A 24,813-nucleotide genomic window follows, 5' to 3' on the forward strand; every position below is an offset into this window, starting at 1 on the left:
TTGGTATTATGTGTGTAACCCTAGAATTAATTATGTAAACAACTTCATACAGCATAGTGACTGTACAATGTATGTGTTGAAACAAACTAGGGTCTCAGTCATACAATTCCAGGGGTTTTGTAGGTGTAAAGACCTCTAAATTGACTACTTCAGGTTTTCACATTCGCAATTACAGCTCTTCATTGAGAATGAAGAAATTCACAGTTCAGAGAATTCACAGGTTGTTGTGCAAACTACATGTATTCTATAGAGAATTCATTCCACAACATTTGCAGTCCTGAGTAAAGTTCATGATCCAAGAAATTCAAAGCACATAGACACAAATGACAGCATTTTTACCTCAAACAAAAGTGGGTGGAGCTGTATACATCCTTCAAATATTTTCTTTTTTTTTTAATCCATCAAATTTTATGGAACATCTTTTGATAGGGTATCAATCATTGCTGGTTGCTGATTTGTGTGCACTGCACCCAGGTGTATCAGCACTGTTTTGTTATCTGTAATAGTGTATACTTTTATACCTTGTACACTGTAATTGCTTTGGAAACTACGATTTGAGGCCTTGTGTAGTAGGTGTGCATAATGTGTACATTTCAGAAATAGTATACGCTTTTGAATATTGGAGACTGTTTATCGGCATGGAGGTAGGTTGTAAATTCATTTTTGAATCATTTATACTTGAACTTGATAGCAGGAGTGCCATTTTTAGTTATCATTGCAATTATTTTTGTTCAAACATTTTTTTTCCAGATGTAACATGGTCAGACTGAATGGCAGGACAGATGTAGCAGACACAGCTATTCCTTGGTAGGAATCAATTGGGATGCATCAACTTTTTGGTGAGATGAAGCCCATTTGAACACTGCCAGTGTTTTCTCTGCCGGAGAGGCTTGTCTGGAATTGTCGGGATTGTTGTCCCGTGCCTTTTGTGAGAGGCGGCCACCGGTGAAACTTGCTCCATCCTGTGCGCGGATATCCACTTGTTTCAATGACGGAGAAGATAAATATCAGACGCATGTTAACAACCATGCCCTTTCTTCCCTCGCGCACATCGTCGTCCAGAAGCCACGTGGAGCAGACGCGGCCGGACTCCAACTGCGTCGAGGTGTGGCACTACGGGGACGAAAAGCTCCCGCTGCTGCAGATACCATGGAATGATCAGCTGAATGCTGAGCTGGTGTGCAACCTGGTGGCGCAGCACTGCGGGGTGCCACGGCTGACTGGAAATCTCTTTGGGCTGTACGATGCCAAGGAGAAGGTATGGCTGTGCCCCTCAGAACCCATCGCGGCCCCGGCCTCCGGGAGCGAACAGAAGCTCGTATACCGCATCAGGTTCCATACGCTGACGGCCAACCCCAGCAACGGCTCGTCGGGTTTCTCCCTGCTGGAGGAGTGCGTGGTGAGCTACATGTTCCGCCAGTACCGCGACAGTTTCCGCAACGACGAGATCGAGTTGAGCACGGAGGAGAAGCTGGGACTCATCGTGCTCGACTTCATGCAGCATGTCAAAGAGGATGGCATTAATGTGGCAAACTTGAACGGGAGGATGCGTTTCAGCCACTTCCTCCCAAAATCACTCAACTCTGGCCTCTCTTGGTGGGACAAGCGCAAGCTGCGGCGCAAGGTGCGCAGCGCCCTGACAAACTTTGGTACGGACACGCTGGACGCGTTCTCCTTCAAGATCATGTTTCTGGTTTCGCTGAGCGAAGAGACGAAAAGCTGGGGTACGGAACAGTTCACCACAAACGGTGGCGATGTGTACGAAGTGGGCGGATGCAAAGGAGTTCAGAAGATAAACAAATGTGGAAAAGGGGTAAGGATTAAAATCTGCAAGATTATCATCATCATTCTATAGAATGATGCATGTGACATAATTTTAACTGTTTTAGTCTTCTCATCCACTTGTTACTGTGCAAAAACTTATAAAATTGATAAGTTTTGAATGGATTTTCTGATTTTCTTCAAACTTTTACCAAATGTGACATCTAAAGATATATGCATTCACTCAGTCCACATGTTATACTTGAACCCATCCTTAATTCAAAAGTATTATCTGCTGCCCTCTTGTGTCTGCACATAGGAAGATGTCCAGGCAGACGATTCGTTTCAATTTGAGGACATCATCAACATCACCATCTACCCTCCAAAAGAAAACGATAGCACCTTGTTCCAAATCAACCGCCGATCAACTCCGCCCATGGTAAGTCTAGGCAGAACTATACTTCAGTACCATTTATAGTTACCCCCCTGCTTATTCCCATTGATACAGGAGATATCTACAGTTCTACAGCAGGGCTGCACACTAACCAGTATTTCCTGCTGGTCCAAACCTTAAATTTACAGGTCCTGGACCTTTTTTTTTTCTTTTTTTCATTTGGCCCTGACAATGTTAATTTCATTACTTTACCAGTCATGACAGACCAGTAAATTTAGCAATTCTCCTCATTGCATAGCCCATATCCAGCAATAATACCTCACCATACAGATTGATCACTTTTGGGATGTATACTTCCGTTTTGCGATTCTGGAAAATCATACAAAAGATCCTACGTGGTGTAGCATCTTTGATCGTACAGTCAAACCTGTAACCAGATAGCGGCCACCCAAGGGATACGGAAAAAGTGGACGTTATAGACAGGTGGCCGCTATAGACAGGTAATCCAACTTTGTGTGCATTGCCTACATGTACATGTATCATCGTTGTATATACATACGTACATTTATGTGTGTACGTATGCACACGTGTGTATCATGCATAGGACAATGCCGGTGTTTATGGAAATTGTTGCACAGTACACTAGATGTAGCATGTGCACAGTCATGAATTAGTGCATTATTGTGACTGAATAAGTGATAAATGCAACGGTGGCGATCACTGAATGTTGCCCAGAAATGACTGGCACAGCTAAAAAGCAGAAAAACACCCTGAATTATCAGCTCGGCTACCACTCCATCGGGTTTTTGGCCGCTATAGACAGGTTAAAATCTACCGCGGGAAACAAAATTTGTGGCCGCTGGCCGCGTTAGACAGGTGGCCGCTATACACAGGGTCTTTAACATGGCTTTTCTCTCAGGGGGATTTTTCAGTGGCCGCTATAGACAGGTGGTCGCTATAGAGAGGTGGCCGCTAAGGCAGGTTTGACTGTACATTCCTTTTTGGAAATGTCTCGAACAAATATGGGAGTACTGTGTAGTGTGGGTAGGTGCATTTTTGTTTAGAATGCAATCAAACAACTTTAACAACCAGAAAAAAAACAAAAACAAAAACAAAAACAAAAAAAAAACTTGTGTTACCATTGTATAGGCTCACAGAACAGAGAGAGAATGGTATCCGATGCAGCGTTCATGGATAATTGGAGAAGAGTGAGGGAGCTGTCCAGGTTTAGTACAGGGCTCTGTTAGTAGGTACATGACGAATGTTGAAACTAGAAGATTGTGATACTGTTACGTTACATTTGGGACATCCTCCTTTACAGTGTAGTTTGTCTCCAGTGGCACGCTGTGATAGCACATGTGCCTGCCTTGTCATTGCGCAATACTTGAGCTACTGTTGTACAACTGTTTTGTGTTTCAAGCTATGCAGGACTGAGCTCCTGTTTGTAATGGCCATTTTTAGTATTTCAGTAGCCAGATGACATTTACACCCCACAGACATTCTGGATGCTGTAATACTGGGAAAATGGGTTTTTCGTACTGTTACCGATCTCCTTAAAAAGCGTGGGAGGAATTCTGAGGAGCTCTGTCGGAGATGGAACAGGAAAGCGCAACGTGGCAGCAGTGCGACTGTTGGGAGTACTTTCGTCTCACTTTGCACCAAACTCTGTGATAAACATTTCTTGAGAATGCAACATGCATTCTTTTCTCTTCCTCCCCCTCCCCCACCCCACCCCAGTCCGGCGTTTTCCTGTGGCAATGCGCCAGATGTTTGGTATATTGACAGGTCTCTTGCTTTTCCTGATGAACAGCAACTGCGAGTGAAAGGATGAATGATTTGTTTTGCCGCCCTGTTTATCATCTTCGAAAGAAGTTGGACAACAGAAGGAAGTGGAAGAAAAGTATTTCGATAGTTTTTATGAGCTCATCAAGCTTCTAGAGGCTTTTAGAAAAGAATGAAACCCAATGCTGTAAAAGAGGAAATTTTCATGATGTTGAAATTTTTTTTATCATATTGTGCAACCAGAAACTAGCTCGAAATTAAAAGCACACAAATATTTTCGCTTGCCATATCCAGTAGTTGATGTCTTGCTTCCGCTGAATTAAGAGGAGGAAAAATTAAATATCGGTTGTGCTGTGTATACCATGTAAAATAGATGTGATATGAGGTCATTGTTCAATGTCAATGTCACCAAAAATCAAAATACGTATTGTGAACTTCCACCATGGAATTGCAAGGATTAAAAAGGATATATTACAATGTCGGTAGTGGTGGTGTGTGTACAACGTTATGTTCATTAATAGTGAGATGGTAGAAAGTGCTGAAGGTCCACCTCAAGTTCAGTAGTCAAGATGTCGTATAACTTCACTGAAGTACAGAGTAAGGACCATGTATGCGTTACTTCGGGACCCCATTTCATAAAAGATGTTAGCATGTTGCAAGTCTTGCTGGAATGGCAACTTTCCCATAGCAACAGCCAATCAGGAAGCTGGATTCTTGTCATTACCATGACAATGGTCTTTTCAGCAAGAGTTGCAATCATTATCCACTTTATATAAAATTGGGCCCAGAACTTCTGACAGAGAACCGGCACCTATTGTAGTCATTGCAAATTAAAGGACAAGTTCACCTTCATAGACATGTGGGTTGAGTGAATGCAGCAATATTAGTAGAACACATCATTGAAAGTTTAGGGAAAATCGGACAATCCGTTCAAAAGTTATGAATTTTTGAAGTTTCTGCTCAGTCACAGCTGGATGAAAAGACTGCTATAGCTTGTGATGTCACATAACTTGTGTACAACGTATATTAAGAAAGAATAAAGAAAATTCAACATATTTCCATTTTCTTGCATAACAAAAGAACACACGACTTCTCTCTTTCAGAAGGCAGGGCTAATAATATCACCCTTAACATACATCAGTAACAAGTCGAAGAAATTTGCACTTGATTCAAAAAGTAAAGTTTTGTGAAATTCTCTTTTTATTTTCCTTATATCGTTGTACGCATGTGACATCATACACTGTAGTAGTCTTCTTATCCAGCAGTGACTGTGCAGATACTTTAAAAACTTTATAACTTTTCAACGGATTGTCCGATTTTCCTCAAACTTTCAATGATGTGTTCTACTAATATTGCTGCACTCTCTCAATCCTTATGTTAATGAAGGTGAACTTGTCCTTTAAAGGAGGAGCAGCATCCGAATTGCCTTTTCTGTGCATTCATATTGCCTCAGCTTTTTGTCTTTCGTATATTTTTTTCTCTACATATTATATCTCTGTCTCGTTTTTCTATTCAAATGACACGAAGCCTTTCCCTGAAGAGAATATTGTTTTGAAAGCATGCCGTGACAAAATAAGAAATTTTAGAGAAAAAACAAAACAGCATTTGGTTTAGATTTCAGCAATGTCAGACGAGAATTATAAAGGATATTTAATACCGATTGATCATCTGACAAATGTCCTTGAATCAAAGGCGGGGCTGGTTGTCATAGTCATTTTTTAGTCTACAGTAGTGTAAACAAGGTGTAAAGTTATCTGCAGTGTGGTGCATGGTCTCCCTTTCATGGATTGATAATTTATTCCCCACCCCCCCCCCCCCACTATACCTATTTCCCCCTTTTCTTTCTGATCATGTGTAGAGTACTACAACCTGAAGAAACTTCCTGTAGTTTTAATTGGTAATTCTCTCTGAACGCATTCTAACGGGAAGCATAAATGCAAATCACATTGTGATCTGCAATGCTGTATATGTTTTGCACGAAACATAAACGAATAATTACAATGTACTACAAAGGCATTTATTCTGACATCAGCTCAGTGCCTTCCAGTTCATGTGAAATACACATATGATGCCTAGCAGCTTGTTTCATTAGGGTTCATAGTTTTTTAACAGTGCGGAATGCATGCTTGCAAAATCGGCTCTCTCTCAAGCATGAAAAAAGTTTAAGCCTGAACGGCATTTTGTTAAGATCTGTGTTTTTTACCATCGTTTCTAAAATACTGATTCTGCCTTCGCAAGTTTAGTATTTGACCCCTATGGATCAATACACACTGTACATTTATGTGTGCAATGAAGAGAGAAGTGCAGTCCAATGTTTTACGTGATAAACACTACCTCATGAACATCGGGATCTGCGAGGTGTGAGGATGCTACTTGTTTCCTGGAGTGAAATGGCCATGATAGCACCTCTCATGGTTAGTTATCCCTAGGCCCCTCCTATCCAGGGCGCGTCCAGGGCAGGGCTCAGGGACCCCTGGACATCCAGGGTAGCCTGGTAACCTTCACTCCCACAGTAGGAGATTTCTTTCTCTTTCTCTCTTTTTTTTTTTTTTTTTTGTCTTTTGTCTAGCCACCATTGTGTTTTGTGTGTTAAATGGTGCATGCATACAAAAACAGGAGCTATGGACAAATCTCCCATGTTACAACTGTAGTTGATATGAGTGGTTGTGTGCATTATGCATGTGTGCATGAATGTGTTTGCATTGTGTGCGTTGATATGTGATGACCATAGATATCTCTGTAGTGATAGCCTAGTCTGTTCCCTTTTTACAAAAGAAAGTGTACCATTTTTTGTGATGACCATAGATATCTCTGTAGTGATAGCCTAGTCTGTTCCCTTTTTACAAAAGAAAGTGTACCTTTTTTTTTGATGACCATAGATATCTCTATAGTGATAGCCTAGTCTGTTCCCTTTTTACAAAAGAAAGTGTACCTTTTTTTGTGATGACCATAGATATCTCTATAGTGATAGCCTAGTCTGTTCCCTTTTTACAAAAGAAAGTGTACCTTTTTTTGCTGTGTGTCTTTTTTTGATGATATTCATGTGCAGTGTGTATAATCACAACATTGGAAAGAACAAACATGTGGACATTCCATAGAGATTAGAATTCAAGCTATTCAAAGATATGAGAGTCTTTGAATATTACATAATGCACTGAGATACTGTGCATCTAAACTGATGCCTTGATGGTATTGCACAAAGCTGTAATCACCCCCTCCCCTTTTTCAGGTCGTTTAATACAAACATGTAAGCTATAGGACCTACAGTAAATGTATGAGTTCTGAGGAAGCAAGTCTGGTTACTTTTAATAATGCATTTTATACCATGAAACCTCCATGCATATTGTCAGAATGTGCATTTAAAGTCCTGAATGACTCACAGCTAACATGTACATGGTTGTACATAAATGTTTGCATCTGAATGTAAATTTACTACCCAAATATGCTGCATTCTTGAATTTACACTGTATGCAAGTATTACAAGTAGTATACTGTACTGGAAAAAAAAAAATCATTCAAAAAGAAGATGTAATGTAGCCAAATGTCGCTTTTCTTTGACTACCATACATTTGGTAGCAACACTCTTTATTGCTCTACGATGACAGTAAATTTCAATTGCATGTTTTCAATACAGGTGTCTGATCACTTTCTATTTGATATTCAAACTGAATGGGAGTGGAAGCTTTCTGTCCTATTCAGGCCAGAGTTTTCCGAATTTACTGTAGTTGCTGTTAGCGGAAGTTTTGTGATGTTCCTTTGCCTGGCTAGCCTGTGCTAGAGAGTTGTAGAAATCAAGGCTGATTCACACTAAGGCCAAAAAAAAAAAAATTGTTGCATTGGCGTAACATGAGATTTTCAAATAGGGTCGGTCGGGCGGATTTTTTTTTTTTTTTTTTTTTTTTTTTTTTTGCTACCTGCATTTTACGTGTAAAACTCGTGCTCAGCTCAGTAAACAGTTACAACTGCTGCACCGAATGTGCTGTGTTCATCTATTCTACAAATCATTTATGAGGCCGATATTACTGGAATTATACCCCTTCACAGAATTTAAAGATGTTGAAATCCCTATCCTGAATGTTTTCACTTCATATTTTACTATTTTGACTTAGATAAGATAGATGCAAATTGACCCATATGTACGATCTTTTCATCGCACACGGCGATCTCTATTACAGTCCCACATATACAGATTCGTGTAAGTTCTCCACACAAGAAACCTATGGCAAAACTGTGCACAATACATCGCAGTCTGAATGCTACGTATACACTGAATAAATCTTGTTAGAGTACATGTCCGTGTTGGAAACAGATGACGTACGGATCAAGGAAGGCTTTAAATGCGAGGCGCTAGATCTCTCCCTCGTACATCCGATATCCCCAGAGCCGTTTCCACTTCCGGGTTTGTGCGATCGCGATCACAATCAACAAGATATTTGATATCGATAGCAAAAAAAAAAAAATAATAATAATAAAAAAACATGGGGTCGGCGGAATTTTTAGGGTCGGGCGGGTTACGCCAATGCAACAATTTTTTTTTTTTTTTGGCCTAAGGAAATAACCTTGGAGATCCACACTGTGTGCTCAAAAGGGGTGCCATCAGTTTGTTTGCATGTTTGTTAAGGAAGTACTGAAATGATTTTAGAGTTCTAGAGTTTTGAAATAACCTGGCAAAGTTTGCACAAGCTTTGAAATTGTTAATTGTATCTTGAAGCCCAGAAGAATAGAAATACAGAAAGTAGCCTTCAGGAGTGGGATTGAAGGATTTGAATTGATTTTACCAACAAATCCATTTGAAACCCTGTCAAGGGTTTGGCAATTTCAAGCAAGTACAAAGTTTATGTAATTTTGCTTTGCTTTCTTTCATTTGATTATTGTAGGCGCTACATTGTAACATATAAAACACAATAAGCATTTCCAGATGTACAGTGTATTAAAAGCAATATTTTGCTGTAAGATTAGCTCCATTTTCAGACTAATGATATTGTGAACAGTCTCCTTGTGAATAATATTTATATATATATTTTTGTTCCACTTGTTTGTGCTGTTGCATACTTGTACATCTACTATTAAAGTTGTACATCTACTAAAAGTTGTACAACTACATGTAACATCAGCTGTTACACTCATGCCATTACCATACAATGTGGTATGTAAATTGATGTGCAATGATTGTGCTTTTGAAGCGTCACCAAGCTTACAGGATTTTGAATGGTTTTATATGATGTGCCTATTGAGTAAAGTGCTGTGTGGCAGGTACAAAGGTGTAGGCCTACGTGTTAGTATGAAGCACAGTCTAACAATCAGGATTTGGCATTGAGACAGTCGTTGTAAGCCATACAATTCAGGCAGCTACAGTACATTTCAGTTGGTTACAAGTACAAAAAGACGGAATGATGCTACATTACTCATTGTTTGTGGCTGTACTTCACGTAAAATGCTGGATTTGAATGAATTCAATGGCAGAGTTGATACGCATGAGCAATCAGACGGTCTGGCATTGAATAGCCTTGAATGCACGGCTTAATCCGCTGATTACGGTGAGTGCTAGACTGTAGCGGACAGTTCATACACTAATTGATGGTTTGGAGTCAATTATTAAACATGCAACCATGTACCATGTACATGTATGTGAGACGACTCACACCATAGTCATGAGTTGTCAAATGATGCAAAACACAATGAACATACAGGTGCAACGGTAATTTCCCCCCCCCCCATCAAATTTTTCGTGGAATGGCCGTTTGAATGTGCCCTGTGAGAGGGATGACCTGGGGGTGTACATTATGAATGGCTGCGATATATGAAATGTCATTTGTTGATTAATTGTTGTTGTTTTTTCATGATGGGGGGGGGGGGATGGAAGGAGATGAAAAATCTAAGGAGATCTTACTCATGTTGATTTATAGAATTTAACAAAGGTAGGTAATTGTTTGTATATATGACCATTTTATGTAGGCCTTTTCCATAGCTTTCATTTCCACGAATAATATGGAGATAAAAAATGTGTTGGAAAGACTGGTTTTCCCTGTTGTGGCTGTTTAGTTCCTTCCATTAAACCAACAAGCTGGGATCGGTTGAATGAATGTGAACTTCCATACAGTCTGTTTAATACTACTGTTTCTGTATTTTTTTTAACCTCATTCCAGTTCATAGACAAAGGAATGAGTCAGGTTTTATGAGAATTCTCTATAGGGCAAGTTCAGAGAAATTATGTCAATCATACAATATCCTTCAAATATGATTTTGTTTTGTCACATACAGATCATGCAAATTGTTGATTTGTTGTAATACCATTCTGCACTCTCACAAATACTCTCCAAAATTGTTATCATACAATTTGTATTTTAGTGGCAATTAGTGCAACTCAATCTTAAGTGGTGCTCTTCCTAATTGTTGCTGTTTGCAGAAAAAAAAAAATGAAATTAGAAAAGGAAAAATAGTCTAATGGCAAACCGTCATACATGTACAGTGTACACTATCAACATTCTTTCTACATGTACATGTGTACCACTAGTATTGCTCCCCTATTCCATAAACTTGTACAAAAGTTTCTATCTGCTTGTTAGGCTTTTCGTGAGTAACAGTTTCATGGATGCTGTGAAAATGAGGCAAGTAATATAATGGAGGATATAATGTCAGACAAGGCATTTCAAATCTCTTCCATGGCATTCTGTTTGCATGTGATACACGCAGTGTACGTATTTGTGATTCTCAATTCTCTTTCTCTTTAATAGATAGTAGAGAGCTATCTAGCCCCACAAATCGACAGGGTTGTGTAGCACCAAATTGAGGTGCAGTGCACCAAATAGCAATGCTATTACAAAGAAAGGCAGTGAGAACACTTCTAACCCGTTGAGGACGGTTTGATTTTGCTACAACACGCATTTCCCATAGACAAATTCCCGAGTATACTCAGGACTCGTCCTCAATGGGCTAATAATAGAAATGGTGTGGGCTATAAAGTAAGGAAGCGCTGCAACCAATCCCAGGCAAGACTCTCATCAATATTCAATACCACAACTTGATCAGGATGGTATCAAGCTGTATTTTGTAAACAAAACTGCTTGGATGAATGGTCATGTATATTCATGGGGCTTTGAAAGTCCAGAATTAACCATGGCAAGTGAGAACAGGAGCATTGTTGTTGTAGTTGTTGTTTTTACTTTTTAGCACTCACTATGTCAAAAGAGTAATACGGTACTAGTATGTTGAATTTTCATGAGCACTGTTTTCCGTCTCTTTTTTTTTTTTTAAGTCCATCTAGGTATAAACAGTCAAGTGGAATTGAAAACAGTTGGGATGTTTTTTACTTTAGCATATTGCAGTCAAGTTCCATGCTGGATGTCGAGATTTCCTTGTGAAATACAGCGTAACATTATTAACCCGTTGAGGACGGACTGATTTTGCTACAACACGCATTTCCCATAGACACCTGCCCGAGTATACTCGGGACTCGTCCTTAACGGGTTAAAATGTAGAACTTGTTCTTTGGTCTTTATATCCAAATTCTTGGAAGAGCAGCTCGGACCATGGAACATCAAAGCCAGTGGAATGCTACAATGTATTAGCATTCAATGCCGTGGAACCTACTGTATGCATTATCTGTATACAACAAACATCCACAAATTGTGAAGTGATTCCACTCCTTTACTACCACCCCATATGAATTTAAGCAGTTGTAGGAGGGGTAATATAACAATAACTGAACTCATTTCAATGTTTACCCATTTGCAGCTGAGTACAATGTATGCAGAATTTGTACCCGCTATGTAGATGAGGTCACGCGTCTGCACACAAATTCAATGGAACGACCATGTGTCAAAGAACATGTACGTGTTACAGTCATTACGCCTGAAACCCTTTATTTGCTACTGCAGGTGATCAGGCCGAAATGAATTCAATCTTCCTCTTTTTCATGTTGCACTTATTTTTTTGCAGTCAATATTGTCATAGAAAGTAAATTGATGATATGAATAATTTATCTGTGAGACTTGGCCCTGTATTTAAATGGTTTTGCTAGTTTCAATGGCATACCTCATCACAATTTGATGAAAGCAATCGAAGGGCGGATGCTCCTTTGTTTAAACTGAATTTTTCTTTTACTGTGCCAGCAATATAATTCATGAATTGGACAACACAAATAGATCAATACATTTGATACTGATTTGGTTTTGCTTTTGTTTTGTTTTAATAACAAAAAACTAAACTGACAAGGTGTGAGTATATTATATAAAACCATAGAAAACAAAAACTTTGCAATATTACCAAATCCAATATGCAGGGTGACCATGCATGCTGTTCGATTTGATATGTACAGAGTGACCTTTGTTTTCTCTGTTCCCCCCCCCCCAAAAAAAAAAAAGAAAAAAAAAAGAAAAAAAAAAAGAAAAAGAAAAATCATACAACAAAAAGGGAGAGGATGGGCCGAATGATATTTTTTTAACATTCTGCTGTTGCTGGAAAGGGAGTAGATTCTGTTTGCTGAATCATTTAAAACAATTAAACATTGGTTGCACTTGTCGGAAAATACCAAGGAGAGTGACATAAACAGTCAGTTTCAAGAAATACACATTGACTTTTCTGGGATATTGCAATATTAGGCATTTTTATTTTTATTTTTTTTTTTTTTTGCTGACATACACATAACTGCCTGACATTGAATGCTCCTCAAAGTACAACCCACAATGTTACAAGTGCATTATATGTTTTATATCTCTTTATTTTTTGTCTCCGTCTGTTTTGTTGTTGTTGTTGTTGGGGTTTTTTTTTGGGGGGGGGGGGGGTTGGTGGGGGGGAGGGGATGGGGAGAAAGTTAAGCACAGTACACAAACTTTGTGTCGTGTGTCATTTGCATAAAAGTCGACCGACTTTTTAGATTAACCGCTTCCCGGTTTGACCATGGATTCAATTTCAGATACCCTCAACGGTTTGATTGAATTGATCAAGCCTCATTCTGCTCTTGCTGCAGTCTGTTCAACATTGCTGGTCTATCAAATTCATCTTTTTTTATTGCTGATGCTGTTTATACTGCATGCCATCGGCTACCATAATATAGCTTTAAAAAGAATTGATTGATTGTAAGTCAATCCATCCAACCTCCCCGAGGGGAAAAAAAGAGAGAAAACAACAACTCAATAGCTAAAGAACAAACCTGAAAACAATCTAGGGCATAAACTATAGATTTCAACTTTTTATGGGGACAGGAGGTTTTTTAGTTTGTTTTGTCTGTACAGTGTAATATTTATGAACTCTGTAAAAACGGTGTGATACACTGTACATTCTATTTCCTGATATGATAGTCATGATAAATGCATGGATACGTTTATACACAGGTACTGTAAAACTAGAAATTTACGTTTTCATTAAAAAGTTTAAAAGTGCAAGTTAAAGGGATGGTACAGTATTGGTGGAGATGAGAATTGGGCTTTTAACTTTTTGCGAAATACCAAAAGAAAACACTTATAAAATAGTACAGAGCTTATCATTTTAAGAGGAATTCAAAGTTTATTGATGAAAACCGGGTTTGGAATGACTGAAACATCCAAAAACAAAGTAAAACAAAGCGATGGTAATAAAGTGTGGGTCCCACACTTATTAGAATCGCTGTTTTGGATATCTCAGCCATTTCAAAACCAATTTTCATCAAATAAAAGTTGAATTCCTCATGGAATTACATGCTCTTTCATATTTCATGAGAGGTTTCTCATTATCTCACTAAAAAATGTTAGAAACCTGAAATTAGGTCTCTACCAAAACTATACGATCCCTTTAATCTTTAGCTGCATTGTGTAAGCCTAAACTACAGTTTTGTGGTAGCGTGAGTACCATGTTGCTTGAATTTTGCAAACCGGCAGCAGAATTAAATGGTGCCTTTGAGTGTCACTTGTGGTAATGTAATGTATCAATTAAAATGCTCGAAGTTTAGGCTGTGACATGCACAGTATTTGTATTTAGACCATGGTTCTTCTAGTTTTTGTCATGGATAGTGTTCACTCATATCATGCCTAGGAATTCATACCTCGATGAGAATGACAGCCACACCTAATATATGTATGTATACTGCACTTAACAAACATTTGAGAATACAGGCCATTGACACGAACACAATTTTAAGGCCTGCATCTTCTCAAAAGTGTGAAACGCTCCAAGTCAAAGTGACACCAGTCACCCAGACATTCCTGCTGTGGAGTGAGTTTCAGTCTCTCATGAATCCCGTTCACATTCAAAAGAAAAGACAGGGTTTTGCAAATCTGAATTCATGATGGAGCCAGTCAGACCTTGACTCTTTAGTTATGGTACTCGTGCAATATTGACGGAGGTGTCACAGCAATAGGAAAAGAAAAAAACTTTCAGTGTAAAGATAGGAATAGTTTTGCAGGATGGAAATTTGTGCAATTCCGGGGCCCTCCTGAAGTAGTGCAGAACATTTAGGACACACAAGTGTATGGGGAGATAAGGAAAGAACAAAACTTTTCACTTAATACATCCACAAATTTGCCTGTCATGAAAAAGTAATGGTGTGAAAGTTTATTAACCCGTTGAGGACGGTTTGATTTTGCTACAACACGCATTTCCCATAGACGCTTGCCCGAGTATACTCGGGACTCGTCCTCAACGGGTTAAAGTAGCATACAAGGAGATAAGTCATGCAGCAAAAAAAAAAAAAAAAAAAAAAAAAATGATTTTCTTCTAGCAGGTCCATGGAAGTTCACCATCAATTCCTTTGCTAATTATTGGGATTGAAGATGAAGATGAAGATGAAAGCACTGAGTTGAACTGCAATGAAGGTCCTATATATTGCCTCTTGTCATCACATTATGCATGGTATTGATTTCTCCCCTAGGCTCTTCTTTGATGGTTTAAATGTCAGTGTCTTCTTAATGTGTAATTTTGCGAAAGGTGTGACATTCACATCACCACCAAAGGAGAGTTGCCTCAACTTCATGGACCATTTCTTTTTAATTTTGTTTCATAAAAATCATGTGAATGTGCAGAAGACATTGCCTAGGTACAGGTAGTAGCTTGCCTCTAGAACAAGTTTCTCATATTGGACCAACTTGTTATTAGATGGTCACGGTCAGTAAACATACCAATCATACACTCATGAAACAACTCATAAAAGTTGAATGTAAGATGCCACCATGCCAGAGGATCTGCCTGTAGGGGCCTACACATATTTTCCACTTTTAGAAATGTTGTTAAAGCCCAGGGTGCAAATATCATGTGCATCCACCTTGACCTCTGCTGGCTACCGTGGCAACGAGACTTGCTGGAAAGGCATCCTCAGTGGTGGTGTGAGTGGAGTACATTTCCCAGAGTTGTAAATGTCAGGTTATGTCAATTAATCATCAGCCGGAATGCTATTTGTTTCCCCAACTGGCATGCTCTGGATAGGATCTGTTCCACAAAGAGAGTGTTGTCTACAAAGTGGTCGGGTGTGAGAGGGTTAAATCAGATTATTGACGCTTTTGTTTCAAGCAGTATGAAAAGGGCCATAGTCAGTACCATCCAGGGAGACTTCTTCCTTGCCATGTATCCATATCCACCTTCCCTCCTCCCTGCCTCCATTGCCCTCTCCACCCTCTCGCCTTTAGTTTCCAATTATACCTGCCTGTCAAATGAAATGGTCCTCTCCGTTGATACCTTCAATTTCAATTGTGGGGATATTTTGCAGGCTCTCAACGTGATCCCTCAATATTTACCCATTTTTTGGCTCGTGAACAACAAGGTATCTGCTCTGCTTTTGCTTTTATACTGGCTGAAAACCCCAACTTTTTGATGAAGTTTCTCATATGATTGTCAAGTTGGACCATCAAAGGTATCACCCCAACTGAACAGTGCAAAGTGTTTGGAAATATTAAAGTGTCTACATTTTTTCTTCATTGCATGGTAGAGACAGGGAGGTGGGAAGAGAAATTCCCACCCCCCTGGTAGAGATAAAAGCTGTGTTCACTCAGTGAACTTGTAATTGATTATCGCCACTATCATCAAAGATTCATGAGTGAAGTTGTTTCTCAGCTGTGAGCTCCTTTCATGTTATGGTGCTTATCAGTCCTAGTATGCCTTGTAGTTTTTGTCAATGGGCATCACTCGTGACTCTGTGACTGAACCATGAGAAAGTCTTGTGGTTATGAATGTTTATAGTAACTCTGATATAAAGTATTTTATAAGCCAACTACAAGATCATTTGCCCAGTTCCTGGTTTAGAGTTTTATAGTGACATCTCATTTTGGGCTCAGCTTAGAACTCTGAAGTTAGCTACTACATATATGTGGTATTGAATCTACATTGTGTACCAGTCAACTTGAGGCCAAGCAAGATCCATGCCAGTGTAACTGCATTGTGCGATTTACCAAGTATCATGTGAAAAATGGGCAAAGGAAAGCATGCACAAAGAGTACCAGTTCACCTTCAGCGATCTTATTGTTTCACGGTTAGTGATCTGATTGATTATTTCACTCATTATCTTCACAGAGAGGAGAAAAAGAGAATACTGGTATTAATTTCTTGTTGGTTATAACAATAAGTTTCTCTAGATTAATTGCCTGTTCTTGTGTTTGTTGTGTAGTTTGTGTCTTTGTTTGTTTATATGTCTACAGGTATTTACATGTACTTTCTTTGTAATGTTTTATTTTTATTGCAGTAATTTGTGCAGTGTGTAATTGTGTATGAACTATATTCTTTTGCAACTACATGGTTGTCATTGAATATAGAGTGTAGGTTTTCTGGTGGTCTGTTCTGAGAAAAGGAAAGTGTACGTGTAGTTCCAAAGGAGTCCATTACTGGTAGTTGTCTTGTGCCTGGTATTCAAGTATTTATGCCCAGAAGGTAAAATTCTTGGAATTTTGTGCATTCAAGTCATGTTTGCTGCCAAAGTGTGAGAATGATAGGGCCGCACAGGGCACACTTCGGTAGATTATGTGCCCTTCCCATTTGAAAGTCCTAAAATGTAACAGAGGTTTGCAGTGTATAAAACCTGTTTTCTTCTTGTTCTTTCTTTCAAGCACAGGACTCAATGTAGACCTAGAGTTCCCTTCAAAGCTCCATTTTTTTCACACTTTGGTGGTGTGAATGTAATATCTAATAAAATCACAATCCTAATCCTGCACCGTGTATCAACCGTAGTATTCGGAGGTGTTAGTAAAATTTTCTACCCTGCAGCGAAATGTGTGTATTGATGCAAGCAAGTTTGAATTGTTTCAGGAAACAATAACATTGTACAGGAGGGTACATGCATCCATTTCTCATGTGATCTGACATTCATGATAAATCTTGTCTTTTATCCATTGGAGATACGGACAAGTGTACTATACTGTATAGTAATTACCAGAAATGCTGCATGGTACTCTGCCCACGAGAACAGTGCAAACGAATTACTTTGGTATTTCAACATGAATGGTAATTTGAATGTGAATGCACTCATTGCTAGCACATTCAACAAGTACTCCGGGCCTTTGGGTAAGGTTTGAAGATTCCTACACCAGAGTTTCAGAGGAATAGAGTGCTATCCCACCTGGCCGGATGAGAGATAAAATAATGAATATTCCTGTTAGAGTGCCCAACTCCCAGAGTGGTCTAGTAAAAGGGGATTTCCCTGCAAAATATGCATGAATTCAGTGACAGCAGAATGAGCAATAAAACTCTTGGTAAGCGTTCACAATGAGGAAATTTAGACACTTTGTTCAAACAAATCCCAGAATTCAAATTTCTTTGGTTTGTTGCAGATCTTTTTCATTAATATTTGCTATTCATTGCTGTTTGATAGGGCAGAGTTAATGATTGTTTTCATTTGAGCTCACTGTTTTTCAGATATTGTTTGTGTGAGATATATATTTTTTCGTAAGCGGTAAAATTGCTATGTTTTTCTTAGATTGGCAATACTTTTTATCCATGAGTATGTTGCCTTTCCATGACAGATATGGGTGAGTTGTCATTATGATTTTGTGCAGATTTTTAATGACCTTTATAATTATTTTATTTCCTGATTCTGCAGTGATAATGGAAAAATGTTAAATTCACCTTGCCCAGTCAAGCACGAAAAATTACTCACTCGAAAATATCCACTTTTACATTGTTTTGCATGGCATTTCATAATGTGAAGGCAAATACACCACAAAATACCATGGTACAGCTGTATTTAGGGTGGCAATTCATACTTTGTGCATATTGTGCATGCAGGATTTGAGTGGGAATTATGTCACAAAATATTCGCTCATTGTGTATGATCAGGGGAGTTCTTGTTCTCGCATGACCTGACACACTTTGTGTATTTTCACGTTGGGAGATGCCCGCATTATCGTATCAAATGCAATGTTTGGCTAGAAATATGCCAGTATTTCGCGAATAAGAACAAAACCAATCAAATTACCACAGTATATCTATAACCATGGTGTCTGGTCAGTGAGAATGGTGTAAACAAATCACTGTGGTATTTATGACCGCTACATGTACTTATCACAGTATTTCTAATGTGAATGCTCCTGAAGATGTTTTTGGGGACTCTGTTTTGCTGGCTGCCCGATGGTAATGGGGCAAGTCTGATGTGCGGACACACGGAAATCAGGGGGATGCTTGAATTGCATTGAAATGTCAGACTTGATTACAAGTAGAAAGGCTCTTGAAATTGATACGGCCGCGTAAGAGGAGAAGACTGCCAAGCTATGATCGTTTGAGGACCATCAACGGGTATCACAATACGTGTTTTAAAGCCTTCTTGCGGTTGCGGTAATTAGGCAAAACAAGAAAAACATTTCAGGGAAAAAAAAAAAATTGTCAACAGTTTGTTCTGCCCATGGTTAAACAGTGTCATACCATGTTTGTTTACACAGTTGTATGGATGAAAACAATAGGGTCTACTTTCCCAGATTTGAAAAAGAAAGAACTGTCATTGAAGAAATTAGTTTCATTTTAGAGTTATGAATGGTCACTGAATTACATTCAAAATAAACCAGGAAATTATCAAACTTCAGGCAGTTTTCTAGACTCTAAAATGCTATAAAATTATCAATGCTGTTACTACCATTTGATATAATTCTTTTCTTTGTATCAGTGAAATACAAATAAAAACCATGTCAAAGATACTTTTTTGGCATCACAAGGATATATTTCCCCCTGTATATGAATTTGACAGTTTGGGGTCTTTTTTTTTCTTTTCTTTTTTTTTTTTTAGGGTGGGGGGGGGGGGAGATCTTGACCCCTTTTAACAATGCTCTAGTAGTGACATTTCTGATCATAAGGATAAGAATAATTGATTCATGATTGTGACTTGATATGAAGTTCATGATTGATAAATAGAGGAGGAGGATGGGGCCAAAAGGGGTGCTAAGCATGTGACCGTTCGTGCATCCTTCACATGCTTTTGTTTGGCTGGCTGAAATTGAGATACAGTTCTACCATAAATGTCCCCCACTTAATTTTTTCATATAAAAGTGACGTATTTTTGTTTGTTACTTTTCTGGTTTTGTGGTGCCTTTCGATGGGGGGGGGGGGGGGCAAAATTTGGTTTGAGCCTGATTAAATTTGCCCTGAGCAATTGACCATATATGTGGGTTTTTAAAAGCTGTGATATGTAATGGATATAAATGTTGGATTTCGAGTTATTCTGCCATTTGTTTGCCTTTTTGCAGTACTTCAAAAACAAATGCATGCAAACAAGCCAAGACATTTTTGGGTGAAGGTATTTTGGACAAACATTAAAACTTTTTTTTTTTCATACATGTGGGTTTGAAACTGTACCAATATGTAATGGATATTATAAATGTTGAATTGTGAGTTGAAAACCAAGATATTATTCTGCTGTTTAGTTTGCCTTTTTGTAGTACTTCTAAAACAAATGCATGCAAACAAACCAAGACAGTTTTGGGTGAAGGTATTTTGGACAAACATTGAAACTGTTTTTATTCTTGCTGATGGCTTCTTGCAGGGGGCCTCTTTTCTTCTTTTTCTTCCTCTTCTTCTTCTCCTCCTTTTCTTTCTTTTTTTCCTCAGGTGCTTTTCCATAGTGTTGTCTAGAGTTCTCAGCATATGATGAAGCAGTGCAGGGCTTTCCCACTTTTTATGGGGACCACTTTATTTTTGGATACCTTGGCCTTTTCAAACCAGGTTTCATCAAATAAACTTTGATTCCATTTTAGACTTGTGTGCTCTTTCATATTTTGTAAGTAGTTCCTCATTATCTCACAAAAAAAAACAAGAAAAAGAAGATGATAATAATTACAAAGATAGGAAGCCCCATCTCAGCCAATCCCAAATCTTCCCTTCAACTAAATTTTTCATGAGACTGGGGAAGTGTTCCGACTTTCCTGTGCAGGTGCTAACAGCAGACGGCATCCCATCCCAAACAAAATGCCACAGTCTGATCAAACGCACAACTTTTGAGACCACTCATTATGCAAGAGTCTGCTATGTATCATACATGCAACCTGATGGAAGTGAATAGAAGGTCAATACAAGCTGTAGGGCCCCTGAACACATCTCCTTCATCATGTATCAAAGACGGTAAATTATTCAGACTCAACTGGCACATCCACATTGGAGCAAATCTCAATCAGAAGACATCACTAGACGACAACCTGGTGAACATGATTTTAGAAACACGAATCTGGTATGCTTTTCGTATTCGGAAAAACTTAATACTTGAATATCATCACGTTAGTGAGCAGCATGAATCTGGTATGCTTTTTGTACTCAGAAAATCTAATACTTGAATAGCATGTGACACATTTCTGAGTATGCTTTAATAAAGAATGGCAAGCTGTTGTTTTATGCTCGTCTGAAAAAGGACCCACTGTCTTTCATATGATAATGAAAGAAAGTTCTACCTAGAAACTGGGCACTATTTTTTCAGGTGGCCTTCCATAGTGCCTTGTACCTGCCGAATCAGAGTGCAGAGGATGTAGAGCGCTGTATGGTATCGGCACAACGTCAGGTGATCCCCTGAAGATAATCAATGGGGTAAGAAGCGAATTAGCTCTCTGTGATTTTTTCCACCTGTGGGGAGTGTCATTGGAAGCTAAATTTAGCATCTGTTTGAGGGAAAAAGGAAGGTGATACCCGATTGCAGAGAGTGCGTAGGCCCTGATTTTCATATAAAGAGCATCTCTCATGATGGGCAATTGTTAGTCTCTTTTCAGGCTTTTGTAGATATTGGGGAACAGACATCAATGGTATTGTTTTTAATATGATTTGTGAATATAGAGGTTCATATTCTAAAATACCACAAAGGCAGTGACATTAGGTACATGTATGTTGTCTGATGTCAAAGGGATGGTATAGGTTTGGTTGGGGTGGGGGATTCAGATTTTAACCTTTAAATAGCGAGATAATCAGAAACCACTAACGGAATATTAAAGAGCATACAATTCTAAGAGGAATTTAAAGTTTTGTAAATATTTGATGAAAATTGGTTTTGAAATATCTGAGATATCCAAACAGAAAACAAAACAAAGTGGTTCTAATAAAAGGTGGTCCTACCTTCTATTAGGACCTCTTTATTTCTGGATATAATCTCAGCCACTTCAAAACCAATTTTGATCAAATAAAGTTCCTCTTAGAATTATATGCTCAGTTATATTTCATAACTGTACCATCTCTTTATAGAGAGAGGGCCATTTATACAGAGCCTTCGTTGCTGGGCTGGGGGGGGGGGGGGGGATGGGGCCTTAAAGGGTTAACCTGGAGGGTATTTACCTGTTTTGACGTTTGTTCATAAGGACAAAAAGTAAGTAAGTAAGTAAGTACAACAATATTCTTAGGGAGAGAAAGAGAGAGTAATAAATAGAGAAGAGAATTAAGGCCTTTACAATTATACAATTTGGACGCCCTTGAATGCTAAGGAAGATTTTAATTTTTATTTGTCTATTTCTGCTTCATGCTGTGGAACATACAGTGAAATATGGCATGGCTATGATTTCTTTGCAGAGAAAAAAAAATGAAATAATCAGTGGGGTTTACAGAATTTGTTGCATGTATAAAGTCTGTCAGTTTGTGCCTTTTATAATGATATGCATGTATACACCATCCTCAATGATATCCTTTAGCACATTTCTTACTGCCTGGAGGTAGGGGATGCATTATCAAAGCTTATGAAATTATGATATCGTGGATGTAAGATTTTTTTTTTTTTTTTTTTTTTTTTTAATGAACAATCTTGAAAGAATATGGAAAGTTTCAGTCAAAAGAGGAAGGAAAAATAAAGACTGAACATTTTGACTACCATATGACTTATCAGTAAGTAGTAGATGTGCAAAGTGGGTACAAAGTACTTGTACTTTTAATACTGTAGAAGGGTCAATCCACGTCAAATCAACCAATTTTCAGACAATTTGTAACCCGACCCCCTTCGATTTTCTTTAAACTCGCGCCAAATGTTCCCCCAAGTGTCTGATGGAAGATTCTGAAATGTTTTTCCCCCAAGGTCAAACGGTCGTTAAGATACGGCCTCCCTTAGCAACCAATGCGCGGTCGTACAATCGAGTTTAAATTATAGAATTTGTTATTTTTGATTGACTGCTGCAGCCAAGTTATATGAGTTACATTGCTCATTTTCTGTAAATTGGAAGAACTTTATGGTCTTAACATGTACAATGTGTTATGGTGCGGATCTGACTATCCGTTATTGTGCAAGAGGTCACCGAAAATGGTGTTGAGCGACTTTGGGTGCATGTTTCGAGGCTGATAACTTCAAAATTCAGTTAGCTTTAAGAACCCAATATTATGCATATGGGCAAGTCCAAGATAACGCGCGCGTTACGTATGGGACATTCAGAGACTTTTATGACCTGAAAAATAGTGTTAATTTAATTTGATCATATTGAACTTTACCATGGTGATTGATATGTAGGAGAAGAATAATCATGTAAAAAAATGGAGAAAAATGACCTCGACAATTATATCGTAGAAGAGAAAATATGTGCCGTTACGTATGGGACCAGAAAATGTTGGTGTTTCGAACATTTTTTTTCTCAACCTCAAAACTCTCTGAAAATATTTCATTCTACAACTTGTAACTCAGTGTGATGAAAGTCACAACACTCAAGATTATCAGAGGTAAGTTTCATGTCATGAGGCAAAAATTACAGGTTCTAATTTAAAGACAGACATGATGTGTTACACTTTAACACCATTATTGCTATGGAAAATTTTCAAGGTAATTGCCAATAAGACAATATGACTTGTGATGTATACCCCTTAGGTACTAATTACAGACTATCATCACAGAAGATACCATTGTGTTTTGTCACTTCATCTCTGATTTAGCACAATTTGAAATGTGCTAAAAACCCCATGTGCCATTTTACATTGATTTTAGGGTGTTTACAACCATTTTCGAATGCGTAAACCAGCTATTAGAAATTTCAGTATTAAACAAAAGTTTCATTAACCCATGAAAATATAGGTAAATGTCTATCAGTACACAAAAATTGGTGTCACTCCTTGATGGGACTAGTGGTGATTTGTGACCTTGAACTTGGCAACTTTTTGAAAAAAATCCAACTTTGAGGGCGCCCTACAAGAAAACAATGTATACTTTTTGGCCGATTTTTGGTTGGTCTGTAGAGCAAGTGAGAGTAATAATGATATTGGGTTCTAAGCTAATTGAATTTTGAAGTTTCTCAGCTTCGAAACATGCACCCAAAAACATTAACTTTGATGCTCAACACCATTTTCGGTGACCTCTTGCACAATAACGGATAGTCAGATCTGCGCCATAACACACTGTGCATGTTAAGATCATAAAGTTCTTCCAATTTACAGAAAATGAGCAATGTAACTCATCTAACTTGGCTGCAGCAGTCAGTCAAAAATAACAAATTTTATTTAAACTTGATTGTTCGACCGCGCATTGGTTGCTAAGGGAGGCCGTATCGTAGCAACCGTTTGACCTTGGAGCAAAACATTTCAGAATCTTGCGTCAGACACTTGAAGGAACATTTGGCGTGAGTTTAAAGAAAATTGAAGGGGTTGGGTTAACAGCATTGGTTGATCTGATGTGGATTGACCCAGAAGAAAATATGCTTTAACAGAGGCATGGTATAGATGTGATTGAAATGCAGATTTAGGTTTAACTTTTTACGAGATAATTAGGAACCACCTATATGAAAATTAAAGAGCAACCAATTCTAAGGGGAATTAAAAGTTCATTTGGTGAAAATCGGTTTTGAAATGGCTGAGATATATCCAATAACAGCCATATAGAAATTACATACAAAGGGGTCCTAGTAAGAGGTGGGTCCCACCTTTTAATTTGACGTCTTTAATTTTGGATATCTCAGCCATTTCAAAAGTGATTTTCTTCAAATAAACTTTCAATTCCTCATAGAATTTGTTTGAATTCTGTCTTTAAAGGGAATGTATAGTTTTGGTTGAGACCTAACCTCAGGTTTCTAACATCTTTGGTGAGATAATGAGAAACTTCTTATGAAATGTGAAAGAGCATATGATTCTATGAGGAATTCAATGTTTATTTGATGAAAATTGGTTTTGAAATGGCTGAGATATCCAAAAATGGGCAATTCTATAAAGTGTGGGACCCACACTTTATTACGATCGCTTTGTTTTACTTTGTTTTTGGATGTTTCAATCATACCAAACCCAATTTTCATCAAATAAACTTTGAATACCTCTTAAAATGGTATTTTCTGTACTATATCATAAGTGTTTTCTTGGTATCTCACAAAAAGTTAAAAACCCAACTCTCATCTCCACCAATACTGTACCATCCCTTTAACATTTTGTATAGGTGGTTCCTAATTATCTCATAAAAAGTAAATTGTATATCTGTATCCCCTTCTCAACTAAAACCTATCCCTTCAACGCATTAACATGTATTTCTAAATAGTTTGGGGAGGAGAAAAACTTTTCTTACATCAATAGTG

The 24,813-nt window shown here is 38.2% G+C and overlaps 1 protein-coding gene across 1 annotated transcript in view; it reads left to right on the forward strand.

Moving 5' to 3' along the window:
- Nucleotides 1-1,027: 1,027 nt before the first annotated feature.
- Nucleotides 1,028-24,813, forward strand: part of LOC140229676 (tyrosine-protein kinase JAK2-like) — a 65,056-nt gene continuing 41,270 nt past the window's right edge. Inside the window, exons 1-2 of the mRNA XM_072309918.1 lie at nt 1,028-1,813; nt 2,081-2,200. Coding sequence (XP_072166019.1) covers nt 1,028-1,813; nt 2,081-2,200 — 906 coding nt within the window. The remainder of the gene's footprint in view (nt 1,814-2,080; nt 2,201-24,813) is intronic.

The sequence above is a fragment of the Diadema setosum genome, chromosome 6 (genome assembly GCF_964275005.1).
Source record: "Diadema setosum chromosome 6, eeDiaSeto1, whole genome shotgun sequence".
Taxonomy (NCBI): Eukaryota; Metazoa; Echinodermata; class Echinoidea; order Diadematoida; family Diadematidae; genus Diadema; species Diadema setosum.